A 22,904-nucleotide genomic window follows, 5' to 3' on the forward strand; every position below is an offset into this window, starting at 1 on the left:
AGAGCACCTCGCAGGTGTCAGTGGGCCGTGGGGGAGCTGCTGAGGACAGGTCTCCCAACGGAGTGGCCCTGGGGCCCGAGACGAGCAGGGCCCAGATCCCCATTTGCAGGGCGGGGTGGGGAAGGGACTGGGGTTCTGCTCGAGGCCGGGGCAGTGGTCCCCCCGAGCTGGCTCCCTGTCTCTAGGGCGTGGCGGATGCCTTCTACATGCTGGTGCGCAAGATCCAGCAACACAAGGCATGCAAGCTGAGCCTGCCAGATGAGGGTAGCCTGGGCTGCCTGAGCTGCAGGTGCCTGCTCTCCTGACCGAGGCGGGACGTGGAGGTGCCGGATGTGGGATGTGAAGCGGGAGGAGGCGGACTCAGGGGAAGGAGGCAGGGAAGGAAGGAAGGGCCACTGGAGCCCAGCCAGCCCAGGTTGGTGGACACAGTGACCACGGGCTTTCCGGGACGCTTTGCACAGACTGTCGTGAACTGACGCCACTGGCCCCCAGCTGTCACTCTCCTCCAGCCCCATCCTGGCCCGCTGGGCATAGGCTGAATCGCAGTAAATTATCTGATGGTCTTGACCCCTGTGTTTGGCTGAGGCTGGGAGGCTGCGGTGTGTGTGGCCCCCCAGGAGGCATGCGGGAACCTCAGCTTCGTCCAGCCGGCGGCCCCTCTGCCTCTGGGGGCCCCGGGGGCGTCCTGCGGAGACCTCTGTGTGCTGCAAGAACCCGCCAGTCTAGCACTTAACACATGAAACTTTATTAACCTTTAACCAGAAAGGGGGGAAATTGAGACCAAAGGCTGTCCCTTCCCCTGGGAGGGAGGCCTTCGTAAGGAATGGCTGGGAGGCGGGGAGCTCATTTGGCCTCCGGATGGGGTTGTATTTCCTGAGCTTTGGGGACTCTGAAAGGCAGTAACTGACTTTGGCAGAGGAAGGGATGCAGCCTGTTGGGTCCAGCCTGCCCAGCAGCGCCCTCTGCTCTGCCTCGCGGGGCCCAGGTGGCTGCGTGGGCTCCGGCATCTGGCCAGCCCTGCCTCCTTATGTGTACGGGGGTGCGGTCGGCACACCTGCCCCTGCCACCCCCTCGGTGGAGGCGGCCTGTTGCTCCCAGAGCCACCTCAGGTCACCGCAGTGGCCTTGTGGGGCACGTCCAGGCCCCAGCTGGCCATATACAGCTCCGAGAAGGCTCGCCTTGCCTTGGGCCAGAATTCTGGACTGGCCAGGGCAGCCCCTTTAGTCATCATCCTGGCTTGGGGGAGGCTCACGGCGCCCCGCCCTCCCGGGGCCCAAATTCAGGCCAGGCCAGGCCCTTCCGGGTCAGGGACTTGTGCTGTGTGAGGGGCGCACCGTCCTCCAGGAAGGCCAGCATGAAGCAGCAGGGCGCGTCGCTGGCTTCCCGGGGCCTCGGGGTCACTGTGCTCACAGTCACCTTGTCTTCTGGAGGCCCCTGAGCGTCCAGCTTCCCTGTGGATGTAGAGGTCAGGGGGTCGTGGGGACGTGCGGGGCCTTGGGGCAGCTCTTGGGGCACTGCCCTGACTCCGTCGTGGCTGTGCTGGTCACTGCCCTGGAAGGGGCGCTGGCTGCAGGTGCCACAGGGCAGGAGGAGCGTCCTGGGCCCGGCGGCGCTGTCTTCAACAGGCTGGGCAGAGCCGGTGGCAGGGGCCTCAGTGGGGTTGCAGGGCCAGGCCTGTTGGGCGGCCCTGGGGGTGGCCCAGCCAGGTGCTGCAGGGGAAGGGACCCAGCCTTCCGGCTCAAAGCTGATGTCCGGGGGCCACTTGCCTGTGGCCTCATGGTTCACTGGGAGGTTTGGGAGGGAATTCCATCGCCGTGGCCACAGCCGATCCTGAGGGCTGTCCTGGGCTGCGGGCGGGCAGGCCAGACGTGGAGGCTCCGAGGCCCCCAGAGGGAGGCCTGTGCCCATGGTCCCCTCATGCTGCTGCTTCTCCTTGGCCTTCTGGACGGCCGGGCCGGGTGAGGGTCCGGGCTACTTGTGCTGGGCAGGTGGGCCAGGGAGGGCCAGTCCGTCCTCTCCGGGGAGCATCGTGATGCGGGGAGGGGTAGGGAGAGGCCCAGGGGCCTCGTGGGGAACTCCTCAGGTTTCGCTGGAAATGAACAGACTGGGTCAGCTTCTCCACCAGGCCGTTCAGCCTGCGCAGGGTGGGCCCGTGGGGCCCTGCGTGGCCGCCCCAGCCCAACACTGAGAGCAGCCGTCCAGGCCGTTGACCTCTGGCATCTGCCCGAGGTCAGATGGCTGCCTCTGGTGTGGTGGCTGCCTGATGCCCAGCCCTGGCCTGGCCGGCCGAGTGTTAGAGCAGAAGAGTAGATGGATGGGGGTGAGGAGGAAGGCCCGGGGCTCACCCCACTGCTCACCGCCCCAGGGGGTGACTCGGGAGGAGACCGCAGCTGAGCCCACCTGCGGGGGAGCAGGTCACACCGTGTCCTGTATAGCTCAGCCACTGAGGCCTGCAGCTGCCTGGGCACTGTGTCATCCTCCAGGGCCCAGGCCCGGGACAGTGTGTCCTGCAGGAACTCCTGCAGGCCTTCCAGGGGCAGCTTCAGGAAGCGTTCTAGGGCTGCAGATGCTGTCAGGACAGCGGGGGCCCCACTGGGAAGGCTCAGCCCCCCGCACCCTGGGGCGCCTCCCATGGGCTGCGGCTGTGTTCCGCTGTGCGCCACACCTGGGGGTCCAGCTGTGCCGGGGAGAGCCACGGGCAGGGCCATAGCAAAGGGCGCTCCCCGGAGGGCACGCTGCCCAGCTTGCGTGCCGGCTGGGCCTCCCTCCGCCGCAGCCTGCGTGCTCCACGCTCAGGCCCACCTACTTTTGTGCACCTTGAGGACCGTGTACGCCATGGCCGTGAGCACACGCTCGCCCTCTAGGATGTAGGCGTCCCAGAGCTTCAGGGTGAGCAAAAAGGGGGTCCGTGGGGACAGTAGGCACAGGAGGGGCAGCTTGAGCAGGGCGCAGTGGGGGTCCCAGCACAGGCTAAGAACCCCCCCACCCCGCATCTGCCTCTGGTCCCTACAAACCTCCCAGGCTGCATCAGACAAAGCCCTACGGCTCCTCCTCTGGGTGGGCTCATCCCGGTGGGGTCGTGGCTCCTGGACGAAGATACTCCTGCTCGGCTGGCATCCTCCCTGTTTCAGGGCCCTGTGCAGCTGCCCCCAGGGGCCGGGGGGACGTGCTGCCCATGGGCCTGCTCGGCCCGAGCTCGCCCCTGGCCCCCCAGGAGAAGGAGAATGAAGCCTGCAGGGGGGCCAGGCCCCCGAAGTGGCCGTGGGACAGCGCCTCTGTGGTGGGGGACGACACTTCCACTCACCAGGTGTCGCTTCCGCTGGGGGAGGGCGCTGCCTAGAACGTGCTCGTGATGGGCCTGGAATCTCAGCAGTTTTGGGAACCCCGGGATGAAGAAGCCTGAGGAGCCCCCGGACGCCCACAAGTCAGAGCCGTGCCCAGGGTGGGTCGAGTACTGCAGGTGTCCCCGGCAGTGACCCCAGCGTGCGGGGCCCTCCCGAGCCCTGGCTGGACATGCCCTTCCCGGCAGGACAGCCTGTGAGGCCGGGGCGGCCGGGGCAGAGGCCCTGCTCCTGGAGGCCCAGCTCAGCTGGCGCCCTGGGCTGAGGGCCGGGCGGCCATCCGGTCCTGGCACTCACCCTCCCCAGAGCGGCCACAGTGTGGGATGGGGGTCACGGTAGTAAGGGGCAGGGCGTGCGGCCCACGGGGTGGGTGACTGGGCTGTGCCTGGCCGTCTCCTGGGCTTGGCAGCCAGGCTGGGGGCACAGGAGGGGGTGCTGCGGGGCTTTGCCTGGCCATGGGCTCGGAGAGCGCTGGGGGGTGGCAGGCATGAGGCAGAAGGACCAGCAGGGAAGGGAGAGTTGTCTAGAGGTAGCCGGGACTGAGGGCCGTGGCTCCAGGACCCAGAGGGCAGTGTGGGGAGCCAGGGCCCTTCGCTGATGGGGAGATGGACTGGGCTGGGGTCTCCGCCGGTCCTGCTGCCAGGGGAACTCTGCGGGAAGACCCCTGGCCCTGAGGCACGCCCAGCGGTCCACATCACGCACCTACCATGTGCGGCGTGCTTCTCGTCAGTCATCAGCTGGACCAGCGCCCAGAAGGTGTCCTCCTCGCTCAGGAACATCAGCAGGACGGCCACAACCTGCTTCATGCCCTGGCAGTGCCCACCTCCTGCAAGAGCCAGACGCGCATGGAGGCCTCCTCTGCCCCCTCACCACACTCCCACCTCATCTCCTAGACGGGCTCCCGCCCGGCCGAGCTCACACCGCCCTGGAGGGGGCCACCTGAGATGCCCTCCGGGCTGGGAGAGCTCCGTGCTTGAGGCTCTGGGTGCCGTCCTCAGGTCCCTTTTCTCAGACGAGGCACGCAGGGCGATGGGGACCAGCATGGTCTGGAGGTCCTGCCGTGAGAGCAGGCAGGGGGCCTGACTGTGGCCCGTGTGGGCCTCGGAGGGCCCAAGGCCAGGAGACTGGCCCAAGACCCCACTGTGGGCAGCCCATGGGGTCCTCTCAGCTGGTGTTCCTGGAGGGAATGTGCTGGAAAGAGCAGGTGGGGTGGGAGCTACCTCTGTGGGGGCCCACAGGCGTCTGGGTTACTGGGAACGTTCATCCCTGCTAAGTTTCCGATTAATAATATGGCATCTTCAGGATCAAAACTCAAGTTTCATGACCACAGCGATGCTTATTAGGCCTCGAGCTAACTTGTTACAAAAACTTTCTTCTGAGGCCAGCACCTGGCAGCCCTGCCAAGAGCAGGGCTCGCGCAACCCAGGAGTCAGGGGCCGTTTCTGTCCTGAAAAGCAGAGGTCTGCACCCCAGGCTTTCCGTCTCAGTCTGAGACTGGGGAGCCCCCTGCATCATCTCTGTGACCCTGTGCGCCTGCCTACTGACCAGCGTGAAGATCCCCTGGAAGGGGCAGGGCCTGAGCATGGGTACACTCACAGTGTCGTACATGGAGTAGGCCGCCAGCACGTGGAACAGGGCTTGCTGCCTGGGGAAGGGGACACAGGGGTGCTTGTTTCATGCTGAGGATCTTAGTTTCATGTTGTCTGACAAACCCTCACGACAAAACAGGTGTGTTTAAGAAATAAGCCAAAAAAGCAGTGAAGTCTTCAGGGCACCTCAGTGTTAAACATTTTTCAGGAGTAAAGTCTGCATGCAACGAAATGCAAATATCCCAGGTATACAGTTCGACGAGTTATTTTCTTTTTTTTTGCAGTTCGCACACATTACAGTTCAATCTCTGGGACGTACAGCCCCGTGGGTTTTCACCCACAGGAGGGGCCGCCGCATCTGCGCTCCAGCTCAAGCTCCCAGCCCATCAGCCCCGGCAGCTGCTGGTCCTTATCCTCCTGGGGCTGTGCCTTTTCCAGAACGTCCTATGAATGGAATCATACATGGGTCTGGATTCTTTCACTTAGCAAAATGCGTCTAAGACTCATCCATGCTCTTGAGTGAAGCAATAGCTTGTTCCTTTGTGTCCCTGAATCGTAGTCCATTTCATGGAATTCCGCGGTTTATCCATTCCCTCGCTGAAGATCATCTTGGTTGCTTCCAGTTTTTAACGATCATGAACAAAGCAGTGAAGGTTGCATGCAGGTTTTATGTGGATGCAAATTTTCAACTCCTTTGGGTAAATACGAAGGAGCATGACTGCTGAGCACACGGTGCGAGTATGTGCAGTTTTGTAAGAAACCGCCAAGCTGTCTCCCACAGTGGCTGCACCATATGCATCCCCACCAGTGCCGGACGAGAGTTCCTGATGCTCCACGTCCTCGCCAGCGCTTTGCGTCTGATTCCACGTGAGTCCTTTAGTAGATATACAATTGGCAAATCTTTTCTCCCACTCTGTAGTGTTCTTTTTCATTCTCTTAACAGTGCCTTTTGCAGAATGAAAGTTTTACATTTAGATTCAGTTGTACTTGTCAGTTCTTTCTCTCATAGGTGTCCTCTCTCTCACCTGGCTGGCCTCTTCCCCAGTGTCCATGACCTTCCCCCGTCCTGACCGTCTGGTTTTCTAATGCCACAAGCAAGTCCCCCCAGCCTTCAAGCAAGCCAGAGGTTTAAGATAGAGTCACAAGTTGGGACACGGCCACATCCACTCGTTTGTGTATCCAGTAGGCTGCGTTCTTGGACAACAGTGGCTGGGCCTGAAGTGTAAAATATTTACCATCTGGCCCATTACACGAAACCTCCCAGATTTTGTCCCCAGGTCTGTAGATGGGCAGGGGTGGCGGGCACGTCGGGGCCCACCAGGCTCATCCCTCACACCCTGGGCTGCTCTCTCCGTGAGGCCTGCAGACTGGTGGCCGTGGGGTGATGGATGTGCCGAGGGCCAGTGGCGTCTGACTTGCCCTGGGCCTGGCCTTGGAGGTCAGCAGAGACACAGACATACTCTCCTGGCCAAGGCAGACATGGGGCCACCCCACTTCGGGGCCCATGGAGCCCCCTTGGTAGAGACACCTCATTGTGAGAGGAGAGTGAAGGGTCTGGGGCGACCACTTGGGCAGCACAGCCCACGTCGGCCTTGCTGATCTCAGCACCGCCGTGGCCAGACCCCTCTTCTCTCTGGGGTCGGGGCTCTGATGAGCATCTCTTGGTCCAGAGTGAGCTTGACCTGCTGGCCAATCATGGGTGCCCCGAATCTGTTGGCAGAACCTGTTCTCCTGCCCGCCCACACGGTCTCCTCGGCAGTCAGGCTTTTCACCCCACACCCAGTTACCTGGGTTGGAACAGGTTGTTCAGAAAGCAGTGAGGGATTGGGAGAGCCACTCCCTGGCTGTGTATTAGGGGATTACAGTAAATGCTTCAGGTGTAGCAACGGGGCCCAGATCATGTGTAAGAAAAGAATCCCTGTTTTTTTTTTTTTTTTTGCCACACCACATGGCTTGCGGGATCTTAGTTCCCCGACCAGGGATTGAACCCCGGGCCCTCGGCAGGAACAGTGCTGAGTCCTAACCACTGGACCACCAGGGAAGTCCCAAGAATCCCTGTTTTTAAAATGCATACTGAGAGCCTAGGGACGGGGTGAGGCCAGACGTCTTGGGTTCCCTGCCAAACATTTGTGCTGGTCAAGTGTGTGGTGAACGCAGGAGATGGGACAGGACAGGGTCCTTAGTGTTGGAACTGGGTGATGGAATTTGGGGGTTCGTCACACTTTATTTTTATAAATCATGGAAATGGTCTAAAAGAGCAGAAATATATAACTAAAAACATCAAGATGGGGCGTCATTTTGACCCCTCCCACTCGCATTCAGTCCATCTGGGCTCCGGTCCAGCCTCTCTGCTGCCTGGCGCCCCTCCTCTCCCACGGGGCCCTCTAGGGCCCGTTGAGCCTGTCCGGCCAGCTCTCACTCTCCCCTCAGCCTCCCGCCCCCTGCCCTGTGCCCACACCTCTGCCATTGCTCCTCACGTGCCCACTAGCGCCCCCTCAAGGCTCAGCCAGGCCAGGGGTCGGGCATCCTGCCACCCCAGGTCCACGGCCTTGCCCTCGCCCCGGGGGGCCCTGGGAACCCACTTGATGGCATAGCGCTCCCAGAACATGATGTGATTTCAGAAAGCGCGTGTCACATCCGGCTCTGTCTGTCTTATAGCCTTGGCGTACAGCCGGGCCTGCGCCTTCATTCCCTGTGGGCGGGGCCAGCGTCAGGCAGAACCCGTACCGACAGCCACAAGTACCGCGAGAGAGCGGGCGCTGGGCGGTCGGCGGAACGTGAGCTGTTTCTGTAGAAGGCTCATTTTGCTTGTTTCTGAAGCCAGGGCGGGTCACGAGTGACGCCCACGTGCAAGGCCCAGACCCCTGCCAGTTAAGAAGGCACCGTCCAGGCCAGCTGGACCCCTCCTCGGCCCCCAGCATGGGGCCTTCCAGGATGACAGGGCCCGACGGCCCTGAGCTTGCCCCCCAGGCTGCTCCCAGGTGCGGGGGGGCGGGGGGGGGGGCGGGGAGGGCGGCTGGGCCTCTGTTCCCTGACACCCGCCAGAGTGGCACGGCGAACAGGCGGGAACAGGCGAGGCGGGGCGAGGGCTCCCTGCCTTCGCCTCTCATAGTCACCCGCTCCTCGTTTCCCAAGCGTGAATCTGGCACCAGCCAGACTCAGGGCCCCGGGGAACGGGGGGCTCGGACTCCCATCACCCTGACGCTGAAACAGCCCAGGAGGAGTGCGGAGCTCCAGGGCCCTGACGACCCCCTCTCGGACCGGTGGTTAAGAAGGCGAAAAGTATCCTTGGGGTTCCCCGTAGGCCTAACAGACAAGCATGTTTCCAGTTTCAGAGCTTTTTTTGTTCATACAGAGGGACATTCTTGACCTTCGCATATTGTCTTGATCTCTGTATCTGCCTGGTTTTCGGGGGCCCTTTAAGAGCTTTGGGACTGAGCTTGATGCTGGGTGTGGTCCCACAATTATCAGTGGGTGTTCACATTCTTAGCCTCTTAGGTTGGTGTCTTCGGGCTGCTTGTAGAAGCGTGACCAGCAGCGTCACACCCACTCCTGCTGCATTTCCCCCGCTGCTCCTACTCGGTCTGGGCACACAGAGCAGCCTCCCTGGGCCATGTGACCTGGGGGTACCCTCGGTGGAGAGGCGGGGCTGAGCGGGGGGAACAGGCCGGGTGCAGGGACCTCTCTGGGGCGATGGGAAAAGACCTGTTTCTTGTCCTGATTCAGTCTTTCTACTCAACTAGGTCCTGTCCTTCATCTGGTTTGGCTTTGCCTTCTCCTTTCATGGTTTCTGTGGGTGTCTCCTTGCTCTTTCCCCCCTGGTTTCTATCCCTTGCTCTGTGACTCTGCCCCTCTCCCCCTCAGCTGTCTGGGAGGGCTTATTTTGATTCCAGGTGGCATCTATCCATCTCTGGATCCAGTGTCTGCACTGGGCCAGACGGGATGGGCAGCAAGGGGGTTGTGCAGGGCCTTCCTGCCTGGCGGACCTGGGGGCTGTGAGCCTGGGAGGTGCCAGGAAAGCACTGGGGATGGGCAAGGGGCCCCCGAGGTGCAGCCCTCCCCCCAAGCTTCTGATGGCCTGGCCTGTCATTGCTGCCCCCGAGCAGGTGGACAGGCTGTATGTGGTATTTCCCTTTGTCTCCGCTTTCACCTTCTCCACATCCAACAGGAGAGACCATACCTGACCTCGAACCTGTGGGGGGATTCCTTTGTAGACCCGCCACTGCATCTACGGGAGAGAAGCCAGCCCTGAGGCAGGTGGGGAGGGCTCCGAGGAGGAGACGCAGCGAGAAGCATCTGGAAGATGCTTGGGAGCAGCTGGGTCTGCCTAGACCTGGGCCTGGTCTCTCCAAACTAAGAGCGGACCGTGGCCCCAGCTGCTCCCTTCCTGCGGGTCCTGGGCTGGGCTGGCTGCGGCCCTGGCATCGGATTCTCCCCAGGCCTTGTGGGGCACCCAGGCCAGCGCCTTTCAGGGTCAGGATGCTCAGCCTTCTACCTCTCACTGCCCTGGTATTTACTCCAGTTCCACACCATCTTCACCCACTTGTCGGCTTGCCCAACATCCTGGGCTTTTTCTGCTGGGAAATGGGAAATGGTGGTGTTGGCCCTGCTGCCAGCTTCCTAGGGCGGCCCTGATGGGTGTGGAACCGCAGCTGCGCCCATGACCTCCTCCTGCCAGTACAGCACGGATGGGCTCTTACCCTCGCTGAGTGGGTGCTGAGGCCGCCGACGCTGAGGCCCTGGGTGCTGAGGCTAGGAAGCGCCTCCTGACTGGAAGGCAAGAGAAGCAGAGTGTGAGGACCTGCACTGGGCCAGGTGCCTGGAAGGCCCCCCCCCTGCCCCCATCAACCCCCAGGTCTCAGCCCAGGAGACTCCGGAGGGGGGGGGGCTGACCCCAGGAGGGTGCCGTCTCTCAGGGGTGGGCTGCGTGCCCACAGCAGCCCCCAGGAGGTGCCCCTCCTCCTACCGATGCTGGTCGCCCACTCTTCTCCGTGTCCTCCCAGGCCCTGCCCTGCCGGAGAGCGGAGGCCCTGGCTCAGGTGTCTCGGGTGAGTTGCTGCCCAGGGCCTCGCCCTGTTCGAGGCCACCCTCCTGCAGAGAGGACGCCGCCCTCCAGGAGCCCAGCACCCTCAGCCCGCCCTGGGCCAGCTCCATCCAGGTACATTGCGTCTCCTCCTCTCTCCCCACACTGTGGCCGGGCCTGGCCTTCTCCCCCGAGTGTCCTCCCAGGCTGAGGGGTCAGGTCGTGTTCTGCTGCAAACTCTCCTGCCTCTGTCACCTTCCCGTGAGCTTCTGAGGCCGGGTCCTGCCTGCCCTCTGCCCCCGCCCATCCCTACAACGCCTGAGGCCACACCGCGCACTACCCTCCGGGACCGTCCCCACGTGGCCGCTTGGCTGGGCCCACCGGATCCTCAGAGACCTGTGGCCCCGGCGCCCCTCACGCTGTGGCCACGCTCTGCGGAGCCTGCTGACCAGGCTGAGGCCTCCCTCTGACCCCGGGAGGCAGAGGATAGGGCTGGGCGTGGAGGCCTCACGGCTGAGGCCCAGGCCTGGACCGGCGCCCAGCCCTGCCCCTGCCGCCTCCCCGAGTCCTCTCAGCTCCAGCCCCGTGCAGACCCTGACCCGCTGTGGCCACCAGGGGTGGAGGCTCTGAGCTGGAGTGATGGGTTCCACCTCCAGAGAGGTCTTTCTGCAAATGGAAACCCGCCCCGAGGTGGGAAGGACGGGCATGCCGATGACTAACCTAGGCTGTCGGTGACTTTGTACAGTGAGAGGTCAGCGTCTTCCCCTGGATCCACTGGAGCCCTTGCCTGGAGTCCCTGAAACCCAGAGGGGCCCATGGTGAGGGCGCAACCAGGGCCAGAGATGTGGGGAAAGGAGGGGCGGGATGGCTCCCCTGCCCTGTGTCCCAGGGGCTCAGCACCAGACCCGCCTGCCTGAGTGGGAGCTGCCTGGGCCTCCCCTGCTGGCACCTGGCTAGGATCCTGCCTGGGCCACCTGGTCCCGCTTGCTGTGACCCCGACCCGGGCATACCTGCTCCTCCTGGTGAGGACATCCTCCCAGGCTCTGCCTGCTCAGCCTTGGCTGTGATCCCCGCCTGGAACATAACTGCTCCTGCTGCCTATGCTTCCCACTGGGCTGTACCTACACATACCTGGCGATGGGACCCACCTGGGCCTCACCTGCTCCTGCTTGGCTACGATCTCACCAGGGACATACCTGCTGCTGCTGGCTGTGCTGCCTGTCATTCCCCACCTGGGCCTCACCTGCTCCTGCTTGGCTATGACCTCACCAGGGACATACCTGCTCCTGCTGGCTGTGCTGCCTGTCATTCCCCACCTGGGCCTCACCTGCTCCTGATGACTGTGATCCCAGCCTGGACCTCCCCTGCTCGTCCTTGACTCTGATTCCTCCTGGGATATACCTGCTCCTGGGGGCCACGATCCTCAGCTGGGCTGCTGTGAGTCCTGCTTGGGGGATGTACCTGCTCTGACTGGTGACGATACCCACTTGGGCCTTACCTGTTCTACCTGGCTCTGATCCCCGCCGGGCCTCACTTTCCTGGGCTGCACCTGCTCTCAGTGTCTATGATCTCTGCCGGGGCCTCACCTGCTCGTATTTTGATGTTATTTCAGCTCGTTCCAAGGCCAGCAGCATCTCCTGCTTCTCCATGTCCAATGCTACAAGACAAAAAAGTCCATATATCCCAGTGCACTAAAGAGCTTCAGGGAACCAGCAAGTTGAAGTTGGCTCCCTTTTGGCAGCTCTCTGGTCTGTCTGATCAGAGGGGGAGAAAACTGTGCCACCTAGGCAGGTGGCATCCCAGTTGGCTGGTCATGGTTTGCACCCACACTTCCTAAGACTTCCACTTCCAGACTCCCCTCTCCCAGCCGCCTGGGAAATCCTGTCACAACGAGATGACGAGGAACAAGAAGGGGACCAGGAGGCCCAAGTGAAGTGCTGAGCCGCAGCGCATCGGGGCGTGCTCCTGGCCTCGGGCGTTGAGGGAAGGAGAGGGCAGCTGCTGGTTGGGGAGGGGCTCCTGCAGCTTCCGGAAATTACATTTTGCTCAGGCATCAGAAGTCTGAGCAAAAGGAGACTTCCCTGGCGCTCTGGTGGTTAGGACTCTGCACTTCCACGGCAGGGGGGCACTGGTTCAATCCTCTGGTGGGGAAACTAAGATCCCAAATGTCCTGTGGCGTGGCCAAAAAAAAAAAAAGTACGAGCAACAGAAAAAAATTGATAAACTGGACTCTATCAAAGTGAAAAACTTCTGTGCTTCAAATGACACCATCAAGAAAATGAAAAGATAGCCCATACAATAAAAATATTTGTGAATCACCTATCTGATAAGGGGCCTACTATACAGAATATATAAAAACTCCTAACTCAACAATAAAAAGAAGCAGCCCAATTAGAAAATGGGCAGAGGACATGAATAGGCCTTTCTCCAAAGTCTACCCAGCTTTAGAGAATAAGGCCAACAGGTGTAGGAGAAGCTGCCCAACCTCACCAGCCATCAGGGAGATGCAGATCAAGAACACAGGACACACCACTTTCTCACCCATGGAATGGCTATTACCAATAACACGAGGATGCGGAGAGATTGGAACCCTCCTGTACCGCGGGCAGGAAATAATGATCTGGGCTACGACACGGATGGAAATGATGCTCAGGGAAAGAAACAGGACACAAGAGACCGCATATTGTATGATTCCATTGATCTGAAATGTCCAGCATTGCCAGATCCAAGACAGAAACTGGATCATTGGTCCCCAGGGCTGGGGAAGGGGCGGTGGGTATCTGCTGATGAATAAGAGACTTTATTACGAGGTGGTGAGATGTGGACACAGTGGTGATGGTTGCACAATGCTGTAAATACTCTAAAAACCACTGAATGGTATACTTTAACAGCTAAATTTGATGATGCGTGAGTTTAAGAAAAAGAGCTGTCTAAGCCAGATTCTCCACCGTCTCAGCCCTAGGAGACCCTGAAGGTGGCCGCTGAGAAACTGCACGTAGATTAAAATACTGCCAGGGGTGCTCCCGGCCAAGGGTGGCTCCAGGCTCCTGCCCACTAGGCTCTTCCCAGGACCAAGCACCCACCCAGAATGGCCCCACTCGGGAGGCAGAGCAGGGATTGGGGACCAGGGGCCTCTAGGACAAGATGCTCATACCTACTCCATTCGACTTAACTCGCAGCTGATTCTGGCTGGTGAATCAGCTCAGACAACACACCAGCTGATCAGGAATGTGTTGGTTTGGGAAAAGGATGACATATTTGACGTCAGGCAGCCTCTGTGCTGCTGAGACCATCTCTCGGTCCACAGTTCTGAACAAGGCAAAGGGGGAAGGGCCTCATTTCCCCCGTTGACACAGAGGGACGCACTTGTTCCTGGACAGGCACAGAAGGCCCAATCCATAGGGAACACAGGTGGTGTGCGTGGAGCTGGTGACTCATCGAGAGCACTGGGGACAAAGCGCTGCACAGAGTGAGGCCCTGTGTCCCCACCTCAGCCCACAGGCCAAATGTCTGCATGTGGCCAGCCTCTCTGATCTGGGGCCGGATGGACAGGACACCTCTAGGATCCAGGACACAAGCACAGGGCTTGGAGTGAGCACTGGGCTCTGGCGTTGCCGACGCTCTGACGTCCTCCCCCCACTCTCCTCTGTTCTGCTGCTCTCCCTCCTCCATCCACACACCTCATCCCCTGCGTCCTCCCCTCTACTGTCATCTTCCATCACTGCTCCATCCTACCTCCTCCTCCCTCGGCTGCTACACTGTCCTCGGCCAGCCCCTCGCCTCCACCCTCCTACTCCTCCATTCTCCACGTTTGCCCTGCTCCCAGACCTACTCCTCCTTCCACCTCAACCACGCTTCCTTCTCCCCCCACTCCTCCTTCATGCTGTCCTCCACCTCCTCCTCTGCCATTTACCTTTCCTGCTCCTCGTCCTTTCCCTGTCTCACCTCCTTCTCCTCCCTCCATCCTCCTGCGTCCACTTTCCTCCTGGAGCCATCTATTCCCTGCATCTTCCATCCATCCCCTCCTCCCCCTCCTGCATCCTTTCTCTTCCCTCCAGCTCCCCTGCGCCAGGTAGGTAAGCTCTGACCTTGGGCTCCTCACATGGACACGGGCACCTCTGGCAGCAGCCCTCTCCGCCACGGAGCCAGGAGGGGGCTGCACGGGCCTGGCTGTCCTTCAGTACTGGGAGCTCAGTGTCACCTCTCCCGTGTCCCAGGAAGGATGGAGTCAACACCTGGTGGCCTCTGTCCCAAACGTGGCCAAAAGAGACGAGGTGATGCTCACCTATACGACCTCTCGCTGGTGGAGCTGAGCCTCTTTGACGGAAATGCACCCAGGGATGGGGCAGGAGGGATGGAACAGGGCAGGCGAACGTCAAAGCAGGTCAGAGCCCACGAGGGCCTCCAAACACTTACAGATATGAGGCAGAGTGGGTGCCCAGCAGTGGAGGGAACTGTGGGGTCGCTGCCATTCCAAGCCACAACGGGGCCTGGGTCAGAGGTCAGGGTCAGCACTGAGCCCGTAACCCCGAAGGTCAGGTGCCCAAGGGGAGGGTCCTGTCACCAGGCAGGGGAAGGTGACCAGAGGCAGGTGTAGCCTGGCAGGCGCCGGGCCCTGACACCGGACCCTCAGGACCAGCTGGTCCCCAAACCCTGACCGGCCCTCCCACCTCCCCTCCCCCTGCTTGTTAGCAGTGCCAGGAGGCTTCCTATGCCAACCCGAAGCCTTGGTAGTTTGAAGCCATTTCCCCATGGCAGGCCTCACCCAGCTTCTGAGAGGTTCTCTGGGTCTGATTGCCAAGCCAGGGGCTCACTTGGATACAGCCTTTCCATGGACCCTCAACCTGATGCCGATACGGCTGCTCTGGGCTGGCCTGGATGCCCTGGTCCGCAACCTTCCCCCCTCCTCCATCTCCTCCTCCACCCCCCTCCACCTCTTCCTTCCATCCACCTGCCCCGCCTGCTCCATCCCCTGGTCATCCTCCTCCATCTCCCCATCTTCCTCCATCATGTGCTCCTCATCTTACTCCCAGCTCTGGCCTCTCCCACTCCTCCAACTCCCTTCATCTTTTCTCCTCTTCCTGACTCTCCTATTCCCCTGCCTCTCCTCCTCCTCTTCCCCCTTGACCTCCTCCTCCTCCCTCCACCCTCCTCTGTCCATCTCTCCTCCTGGAGCCCTCTATCCTCTGCCTCTACTGCCAACCATCTTGACTTCCTCCTCCTCCTCCTCCTGTATCCTCTCCCCTTCCTCCTCCTATCCCTCTACCTCCTCTGTGCCAGGTGGACAAGCTCTGACCTCCTCGGGCTCTGCATATGGACATGGGCACCTCTGGCAGCAGCCCTCCCTCCACGGAGCTGGGAGGAGGCCCCACGGGCCTGGCCCATGGTCAGTGCTGCAGGGTCCACGTCATCTTGGCAGCAGCCCAGGATTGTCTGAGTCACCCACCTGTTGGCCTCTGTCCCCAGGGAGTCTATAAGGGCTGAGTGTGCAGGTGATGCTCACCTTTATGACCTTGCGCTGCTGGAGCTGCACCTGGTCTCGACGAATGCACCAGGGGTCGGGTTGAGTTCATTGCAGCAGCGCGGTCGGGCAAGTGTCAGAGCAGGTCAGAGACAGGGGGGTCTCCAACTGCCTATGGATACGAAGCAGACTGGGTGCCGAGCAGTGGGCGGAACTGTGGGGTCACTGCCATTCCAACCCACTCTGGGGCCCAGGTCAGAGGTCAGAGTTGGCACTGAGCTTATAACCCCGAAGGTCACCATCCCAGTTGTAGGGCCCTGTCACCAGCTAGGGAACATTAACCAAGGCAAGTTTGGCCTGCAGGTCCTGAACTTCTGGGTAGTGGACTTACTAATTAAAAGACAACTTCTTAACCATTTTTTTTGCACTAAATTATACCACTAATTGAAATGTTGTAAGGAATAGCCAGTTTATGAAATGTGATTAAGAGTGACAGATGCTTAGAATTTAGATAAAAAAGGTCAGGTTTTTAATTTATCACAGAATACTAATTTATAAAGTCCTCCTGTTGTCTCCTGGGTTTTCTTTATTTTAGGACACAACGATGTTATTGTTTTAGAGGAGAGGTCTCTGGCGTGGTAGCAGTGATGGGAGATTAGGGAGAAGTCTCACATTGATGATATAATGCTTTCCTTTATTCTGACAGTCTTATCTTGAATGGGAAAGGGACAATATGTTCACTCCTTAATTATAAGTTTTTTTTTTCCCCTGAAAAAAAAAGGGGAAACATTAAGGTTTCAGAAGGTAATTGTTCTTTGATTCTGGACATGAGTCTTTGGAGAAATTCTCTTTGGCAAATGCAGTTCACTAACACACAGTGGAAATGGCCATCAAAAGCTTTCATAAAGAAGCTAATAGTATAGAGTAATAACTACTTTGCCAGGGCGCTGGGGGAATTAATCAGAGAGGTTCTGTAGAGTGGTTTGGAGATGGAAAGTGCAATATAAATGCTAAGTAGCCACATATTTTTCTGGGAAGAGGTGCAGCAAGTGTAATCAGGGATCTGCTCAAGCTGAGCAGCCTGATGGCCACCTCCACGCTTACAGTTAATGTTGATTGAATCCTCTGCAAAACTTCCAACAGAGCATCTTTCTTCCCTCCTACCACAATAGAAACCATTTCCACAAAACTTAGGGCGACTCAAGCCTCTGAAAGCTTTTGCAGAGTCGTGAAGAAAAAACCAGCACATGATACCTACATAGTAGGTTACTGCTCAGTGAATATTTGTTGATTTTTATTTTACCACTGCTTTTTAGGAGCCCCGTATTCGTGTGCTTTTAAATAACCCTAAGATGTTATTAACACTAGATGGCGCTATGTCACCATAGAAGACGGGCCCCAGGGTTGGTGGTGGCAGGGGTGGGATCTCTAATTTTGTAATTAGCTAAGAATGTAGATAAGCAGAGGTTTAGTTTAAGTCATTGATAAGAAATCCTGACCTTTTTATTTTGGAGGAGAGGGGGCGGCCAGAGACCTACTGTATTATTTTACCTCTGCATAAAGCAAATTCAATTTGGTTTGATTCTCACTTTGAGGGATGGAATGCCAGGCTGCAGCCGGCTCTGTTTCACTGTGTGTGTGGTGTTGGTAATGGGCTATGACAGCATCCCTCCTGCTGCTAGCTGACTCTGTGTCACGTGAGCAGTCAGAAGGTGACTGGAGATTTGGAGAAATTGAGGTGCACGATTGATTCTCACAATGAGAATGTGCTTTCTAGTCTTTCCTTCTCTGAAAGCTAATGACTAATTTTCATTAGAATAAAAGTATTGGTTTTTGTCATAGTCATTGGAAATTCCCATAATGGGCTAAAATGTTACCTTGCCCTTTAAAAAACAGTTTATGATGATTCAGACTGTTAATATGATTTTAAAAACAATTGAACAGTTAAGCCTTAAGGTACTAAGAGCAAAATGCTAGCAGAAGAGATTACTGGCTTCCACAATAAACAGAATTATTTTTGTGGGAACAGAGACTATTCCTTGAGCTTCCCATCGTTTACAGGTGTTGTGAGAAGATGTGTTTTAATTTGTTAATTATGTTATGTTCAGTTTGGTGTTTAAAGTATTCAAAAGGAGTTAAATCCTTTAAAGAACCTAGAGGACAAAGGAAATGAGTTATTCACCAGAATAAAGGCCTCTGAATGATTGTATTACTATGGGATGCATAGTTGTATATATATTTATGCCTTATTGAGGCAATCTGGGGCTACTCAGAAAAGAAATCGGGGAGGAGAAATTCTAGAAAGGAAGCCAGAGAAGCTATTGAAGAGGCTAGAAGTAGCTTGATGTAAGAGAAAGGAAGAGGTTTAGGTATGTGTTAACACCACAGTTCTTAACCTGTGTGCTGGGACACCCCAGGGAACTGAGCACACTCCCAGGGATGCCCTGGGATGCTGTGATGACCTAGATGGGTGGGATTGGGGGGAGGGAGGTCCAAGAGGGAGGGGATATATGTATACAGAGAGCTGATTCATTTCACTGTACAGCAGAAACTAACACAACATTGTAAAGCAATTATACTCTTAATAAAAAATTGAAAAAATATTGAGTGAAAAATGTAAAAATAGAAAAAAAAGTTAAGTATACAGTTCAGTGGCAAAAAAAAAAGAAGTATCTGTGGTTGTTCACTTAAAAGTTGAGACCTCTCTGAAGCAAACCTCACAGAGATTTAAGTACCAGGCCCCCTTTAGTGAGGGTTGGGATCATTACGAATAAATGAGGGAAGGAGGTCAGCTCAACTTGGTTGATTCAAAGTAGAAAGATTCCATGTTGACTCAGTGTATCAGTTTTCTACACTGCGTAACAAGTTACCACAAACTCAGTGGCTTAAACTAACACACATGTATTATCTCACAGTTACTGTGGGTGAGGAAGCTGTGCACAGGTTAGCTGGGCCCTCCGCTCAGGCCCTCACAAGGCTGCAGTCAGGGTGTTGGCCAGCCTGTACTCTCAGCTGGAGGCTTGACTGGGAAGAATCTGCTCCAAACTCATTCAAGTTGTTGGTAGAATTCATGTCAGGTGGCTGAATGACTGAAGACCCCTGCTTCTCAGTGGCTCTTGCCTGGAGGCCCTCTTGGGTTCTAGAGACCACCTGCAGTTATCAGCCATGTGACTTTCTTCATAGCTGGTTTCCAACGTGGCTGCTTGCTTCTTTGAGGCCAGCAAGAGAATCTCTCTGTTTGCTAAGATGGAATCATATAACATGATCATGGGAGTGACAGCCCATCACCTTTGCTATATATAATAGGTTAGGAGCAAGTCATGGGTCTTACACTCAAGAGGAAGAGATTTCACAAAGGCGTTAACATCAGAAAGTGGGAATTATTAAGATCTGCCTGCTGTATCAGGTAGCAGAAATGGAGCACTCTTTATTTTCCATAAGAGTCCTGATTCCTGTTTGCCACCTCAGCTATATTTTAGACTAACTCTCTTTTCGTCACCTATAATGTCCACCAAGAGCTATGGAGTTTACTGAAAAGCCACTCAACTGTGCTCCTGGTGTGACCTCAGAGCAATGAAGCAATGAAGCAATGAAACCCTTCAGCCTGAGCTGCTCTCTGTAGCCCTTTGGGGGGCTACAGTTGCCAGCCCCCTTATCTGATGGAGTTGGTTTTGCTTTAGGCTTTTTGCTGCAGAAGCTCTGCGTTTGCTAAAAGATAAAGATTCGAAAATACATTCCCCTCCGTGAGTATTAGGCTTAATTATTTTATGTTTAATTTTTGGAAGTTTTGTTGTTACAGTTGTGATCTAATGAATTATTACCTTTGAATCAATAATAACATGTTATGTCTAGCAAAGAATGTTTAGATATATCTAGATTATGGGACCTAATACATCACATACATTTTTTTATCACAAATGTAAAAAATTACCTATGAGGAACTTAATAGTTTAACCCTGTTCTTATCTAATTTGAATTTCTAGTCTATTTAGTGCTAACATAGGGAGTGGGGTGATGCTCTCTTTGTATCAAAGATAGATTGCAGTAATATAAGTGGTGAACAGCAGGGAGGAGTTATCATGTAGCTACACTGGATCACTCATGACTAGACACTAAATCTTCTGCACCCTCTCTCTTTCCTTGCTCTTAGATTGTCTCAGGAGGATCATCCATGAAACAGACTTCAGTCCTTGGAAAAGTGGTGGAGGGGCAGGTGGTTTTGTTCTCACTGACTTAAGTTTGGACAAAAATGTGACTCTATTATGCAGGGAGATATTAAATGCATATTAAATAACTATATTTTACTTAATTTGACCATAAACTTTCACTGAGATACAGTGAGCATTTTATTAAATATCGGTAACCAGCATCTTAAAAAAAATAAGGATAGAGGTTGCTATTCTGGCATTAGAGAAAGAGAATCCAAGATTGCTTTCTTGCATTAATCTCTCTAAAATTGTTCCATCACCTGATAAATTCTACTAATTGTAAAACTGAATTATAAAAAGAAAAGAAAAACACAAAATACTGACTTAAGGAAATTAATCTCTCATTCTTACAGTGAATATATATAGTTTCAGTAATAAGAACAATTAAATGTTATTAATAAAGAAATTAACCTACCAAAAGATGTGTGCAAGCTATTTAGAAGTAGGAAAAAAGTCATTTTTTGAGGTATTATGAAGTAAAATTTCATTGGGGAAGAATACTGGAATGTTTTTCTCAAGACTCATGAGAATCATAAATCCATGGAAACTGAGGAGTCTCATTTTGCTTTGGTAAAAAAGAACTGTGTGAAGCTTTGCCTAGGGGTATGAATCTGCATTTATAGAAAGCTATAAAAATTTCATTCTGTTTTTTATCATCTCACCTTTCCATGGATTTCATTGTAATGTGAGTGAAATCTGTACCCATGGAAAGCCTATGATAGGCAGTTACCCAACAATATAGTCAGGATTCAACTATTCTAATAAGTAGATGAGCATTTAAAAAATATTTGTCAAGCACTGCTAATGTCTTCCGTGCTATATAGAAAACACGTGGTTTTTCTCCATGGCCTCATAATTCAAGGTATATCATGGCATCTATCCCACCTTTGATTGTCAAAATACAGTATTGTACACACGCGCACATTTTCTTTAGCGGAATGTTTGCTTTAAATCTCTGACGGTTTTGTGGCTTGACATAGACTTTATAGGTGAGAACAAATTCATACAGCCTTTTTAGGGTAGAGGTTTCCCGTGCGCAGGCTGGGGGTGCTTCGTGAAGCAGGTTAGCGGCTGTCTGAGAGAGGAGTGGGGTTTAATGAGAGGAAGACAAATGGCTGCTCCAATGCGGGGACCCACATTGAGAAGGTACCGCATCCAGAAGAGCTGTGAGACCTATAGCAGTGGTTCTCCAATTTAAGCCTCCATCAGAATCACGTGGAGGGCTTGTTAAAGCGAAGATTGCTACCCCACCCCCAGTTGCTGTTGAAGTAGGTCTGGCTGTGGGGTCTGAGATTTGGCATCTCTGATGAGGTCCCAGATGAGGCTCAGCTGTTCTGAGAAACATTGACCTGGAGGGTCAAACCACTACCTGGTTTGATTAGGAACTGGCTGCTTGCAGGGAAAATAGGAGGTGAGGAAAGCTGGAAGAAACACCTAAAATGAGAGTGAGGATCCTGGGACTTGATACGAAATACTTTCTTAAGGAGCCCATGGTTGACAGTGACCTTGGAGACAGTCACTCCCTTCACTCCCTCCCATTTCATACTGGCAAGAAGGCAAGTAATTGCTCACATGGGGAAGTAGTTCTCACTGTAATTAGGGCCACAGGCTTTGGAGTCGGCGGAGACATGAGTCTGAGTTCCTGCTCCACCTCGCAGTGCCAGAGTAAGCCATTTAACCTCTTTAAAGACGCAGAGTAGGTTCTCAAAAACAACGGTGTGGTAGATATTCATCCTTCCAAAGCAGAGGGAACCCCAGTGAACGTAACTGCAGCCTGTCTTCCCTCTGTCCACCCCTGGAACCAGGGCAGGGCTCACATAACCTGGCTTGGCCATATGCGGGGGGCAGGACTCTTAGGTTTTCAGCTGGGGCTCTTAAAAAAGAGATGGATTAACAAGAGGCAAACAGTTGACTAACGTGTGCAGCACGTATCTTTTATAAAGAGTAACTCAGTTGGTGGCTTAGAATTTTGGCTTACATAGAGTCTTCAACAAAGAACAGTGCATTTGCGGAGAAGTGACAAGACAGAGGAACAGAGGAAAGTGATTTTAGGCTTCCAAGAGCTAAAACTGGGGGAAGGGCTGCAAACAGTGGGAAGGTAAATATCTGGGAGGGAACTAACGAGTAAGGTTTGTTTGCAGGTTCCTCTGGTGGGGTCTCTGGGCTGATAGATTTTTTCTCCAGTAAAAGAATTTATGTCCTGCTTTTAGGCAGAAAAGGGGGAGGACAGAGCGAGCTTGTCTTGCATTTGCTGCTGCTCAACCGCCTTCAGCTTTAAATATTTTTTTTTTATATCAAAGAGGTATATTTTGGGGTGGCATATTCTGGTTTCCTTGAGCCACACAGATGTTCTACTAGGAGCGGCGGGATAGAATCAATAGAGGAGACAGAAATGAAGGGATGGTTAGAATCTGTTGGTGGTCACAGCCCCATCAGTGTCCGTCTGCAGTGGTGGCAGCAGCCAGTGGTGGTGGCATTGTATCTACTGCCAAAATTGCGCAGTGCCTTCACCTCCTTGATTCCTGTACCTACTTTCCTTCCCTCTCCTGGGGCTCCTCTTTTCCCCAGGTTTGGGAGGAAGAATGGAGGAAGGGGCACACGTCTTCTATATGAGAGGGCTGTGTTTCCTCCTTGGTTGGCCGTGTCCTCTGTATGGCTGGCATCAAATGACAATGCGTTTATTGCCCAGTGGGCAGCCCTCTGGCCTCACAGCTTAAGCCTGGCTAACTTCCATGGTGTCCGTTTGGCCCAGAGCAGGTACACCTATAGGTGGGAAGGCAGACCACTACAAGGCTGCCCCTTTCCTCAGCCAGCCTCTTCCCACAACTAATTCCTTGTATTCTCTGCTCAAAAGGGCACAGAGGCAGATCAAGAAGTCCACTCATAGGTAGACTCCACCTGGGGGATGGATGTCAGGTGCCCTTTTGTAGCCACTGCTAATTTCTTAAATCCCATATCATTTGGATTTGGGGTAGGAGAATAGCCTCGTCCTCAGAGGGGAGTGGAGAAGCCACAGGACTTTCATCTTATGCCAGTATTTGTTTTCTTTTATTTCATGTTTTAAAGCCCCTTATTTATTTATGTTATATATGTATGTATTTTTTATTGAGGTAACATTGGTTTATAATATTATATAAGTTTCAACTGTACAACATTATATTTTGGCCTCTGTATGCACCACAGTGTGCTCACGACCAAAAGTTTAGTTTCCATCCATTAACATACAGTCGACACCCTTTACTCTCTCCCTCCCTTCACCCTCCTTCCTATCTGGTAACCACT

At 55.0% G+C, this 22,904-nt stretch overlaps 1 protein-coding gene across 20 annotated transcripts; it reads right to left on the reverse strand.

The window, feature by feature from the left end:
- Positions 1-564: 564 nt before the first annotated feature.
- On the reverse strand, positions 565-21,524 carry LOC309624150 (uncharacterized protein). 20 transcript variants are annotated; one of them, XR_014241792.1, is made up of 8 exons: positions 15,220-15,446; positions 14,239-14,270; positions 11,540-11,610; positions 10,674-10,749; positions 9,631-9,700; positions 4,048-4,167; positions 2,401-3,399; positions 565-2,089 (listed from the first exon to the last, which is right to left on the reverse strand). XR_014241792.1 is itself a non-coding variant. In XM_082381880.1 (7 exons), exons 1-6 carry the CDS (start codon positions 15,336-15,338, stop codon positions 4,068-4,070), a joined length of 468 nt encoding a protein of 155 aa, XP_082238006.1. In that variant the 5' UTR covers positions 15,339-15,446; the 3' UTR covers positions 565-2,089; positions 4,048-4,067. The 20 variants fall into 20 exon arrangements, 14 of the variants coding, with proteins under 14 accessions (XP_082238006.1, XP_082238014.1, XP_082238012.1 ...); XR_014241791.1 differs by having other exon boundaries at positions 2,401-4,167; positions 15,250-15,446; XR_014241793.1 differs by having other exon boundaries at positions 2,401-4,167.
- Positions 21,525-22,904: the final 1,380 nt, after the last annotated feature.

The sequence above is a fragment of the Balaenoptera borealis genome (assembly GCF_965194805.1).
Source record: "Balaenoptera borealis genome assembly, chromosome: 2".
NCBI classification, from domain to species: Eukaryota; Metazoa; Chordata; class Mammalia; order Artiodactyla; family Balaenopteridae; genus Balaenoptera; species Balaenoptera borealis.

Excerpts from the sequence above, each read along its gene's own strand:
- LOC309624150 (XM_082381887.1), bottom strand. The coding sequence starts at position 2,708 with ATGGCCCTGCCCGTGGCTCTCCCCGGCACAGCTGGACCCCCAGGTGTG.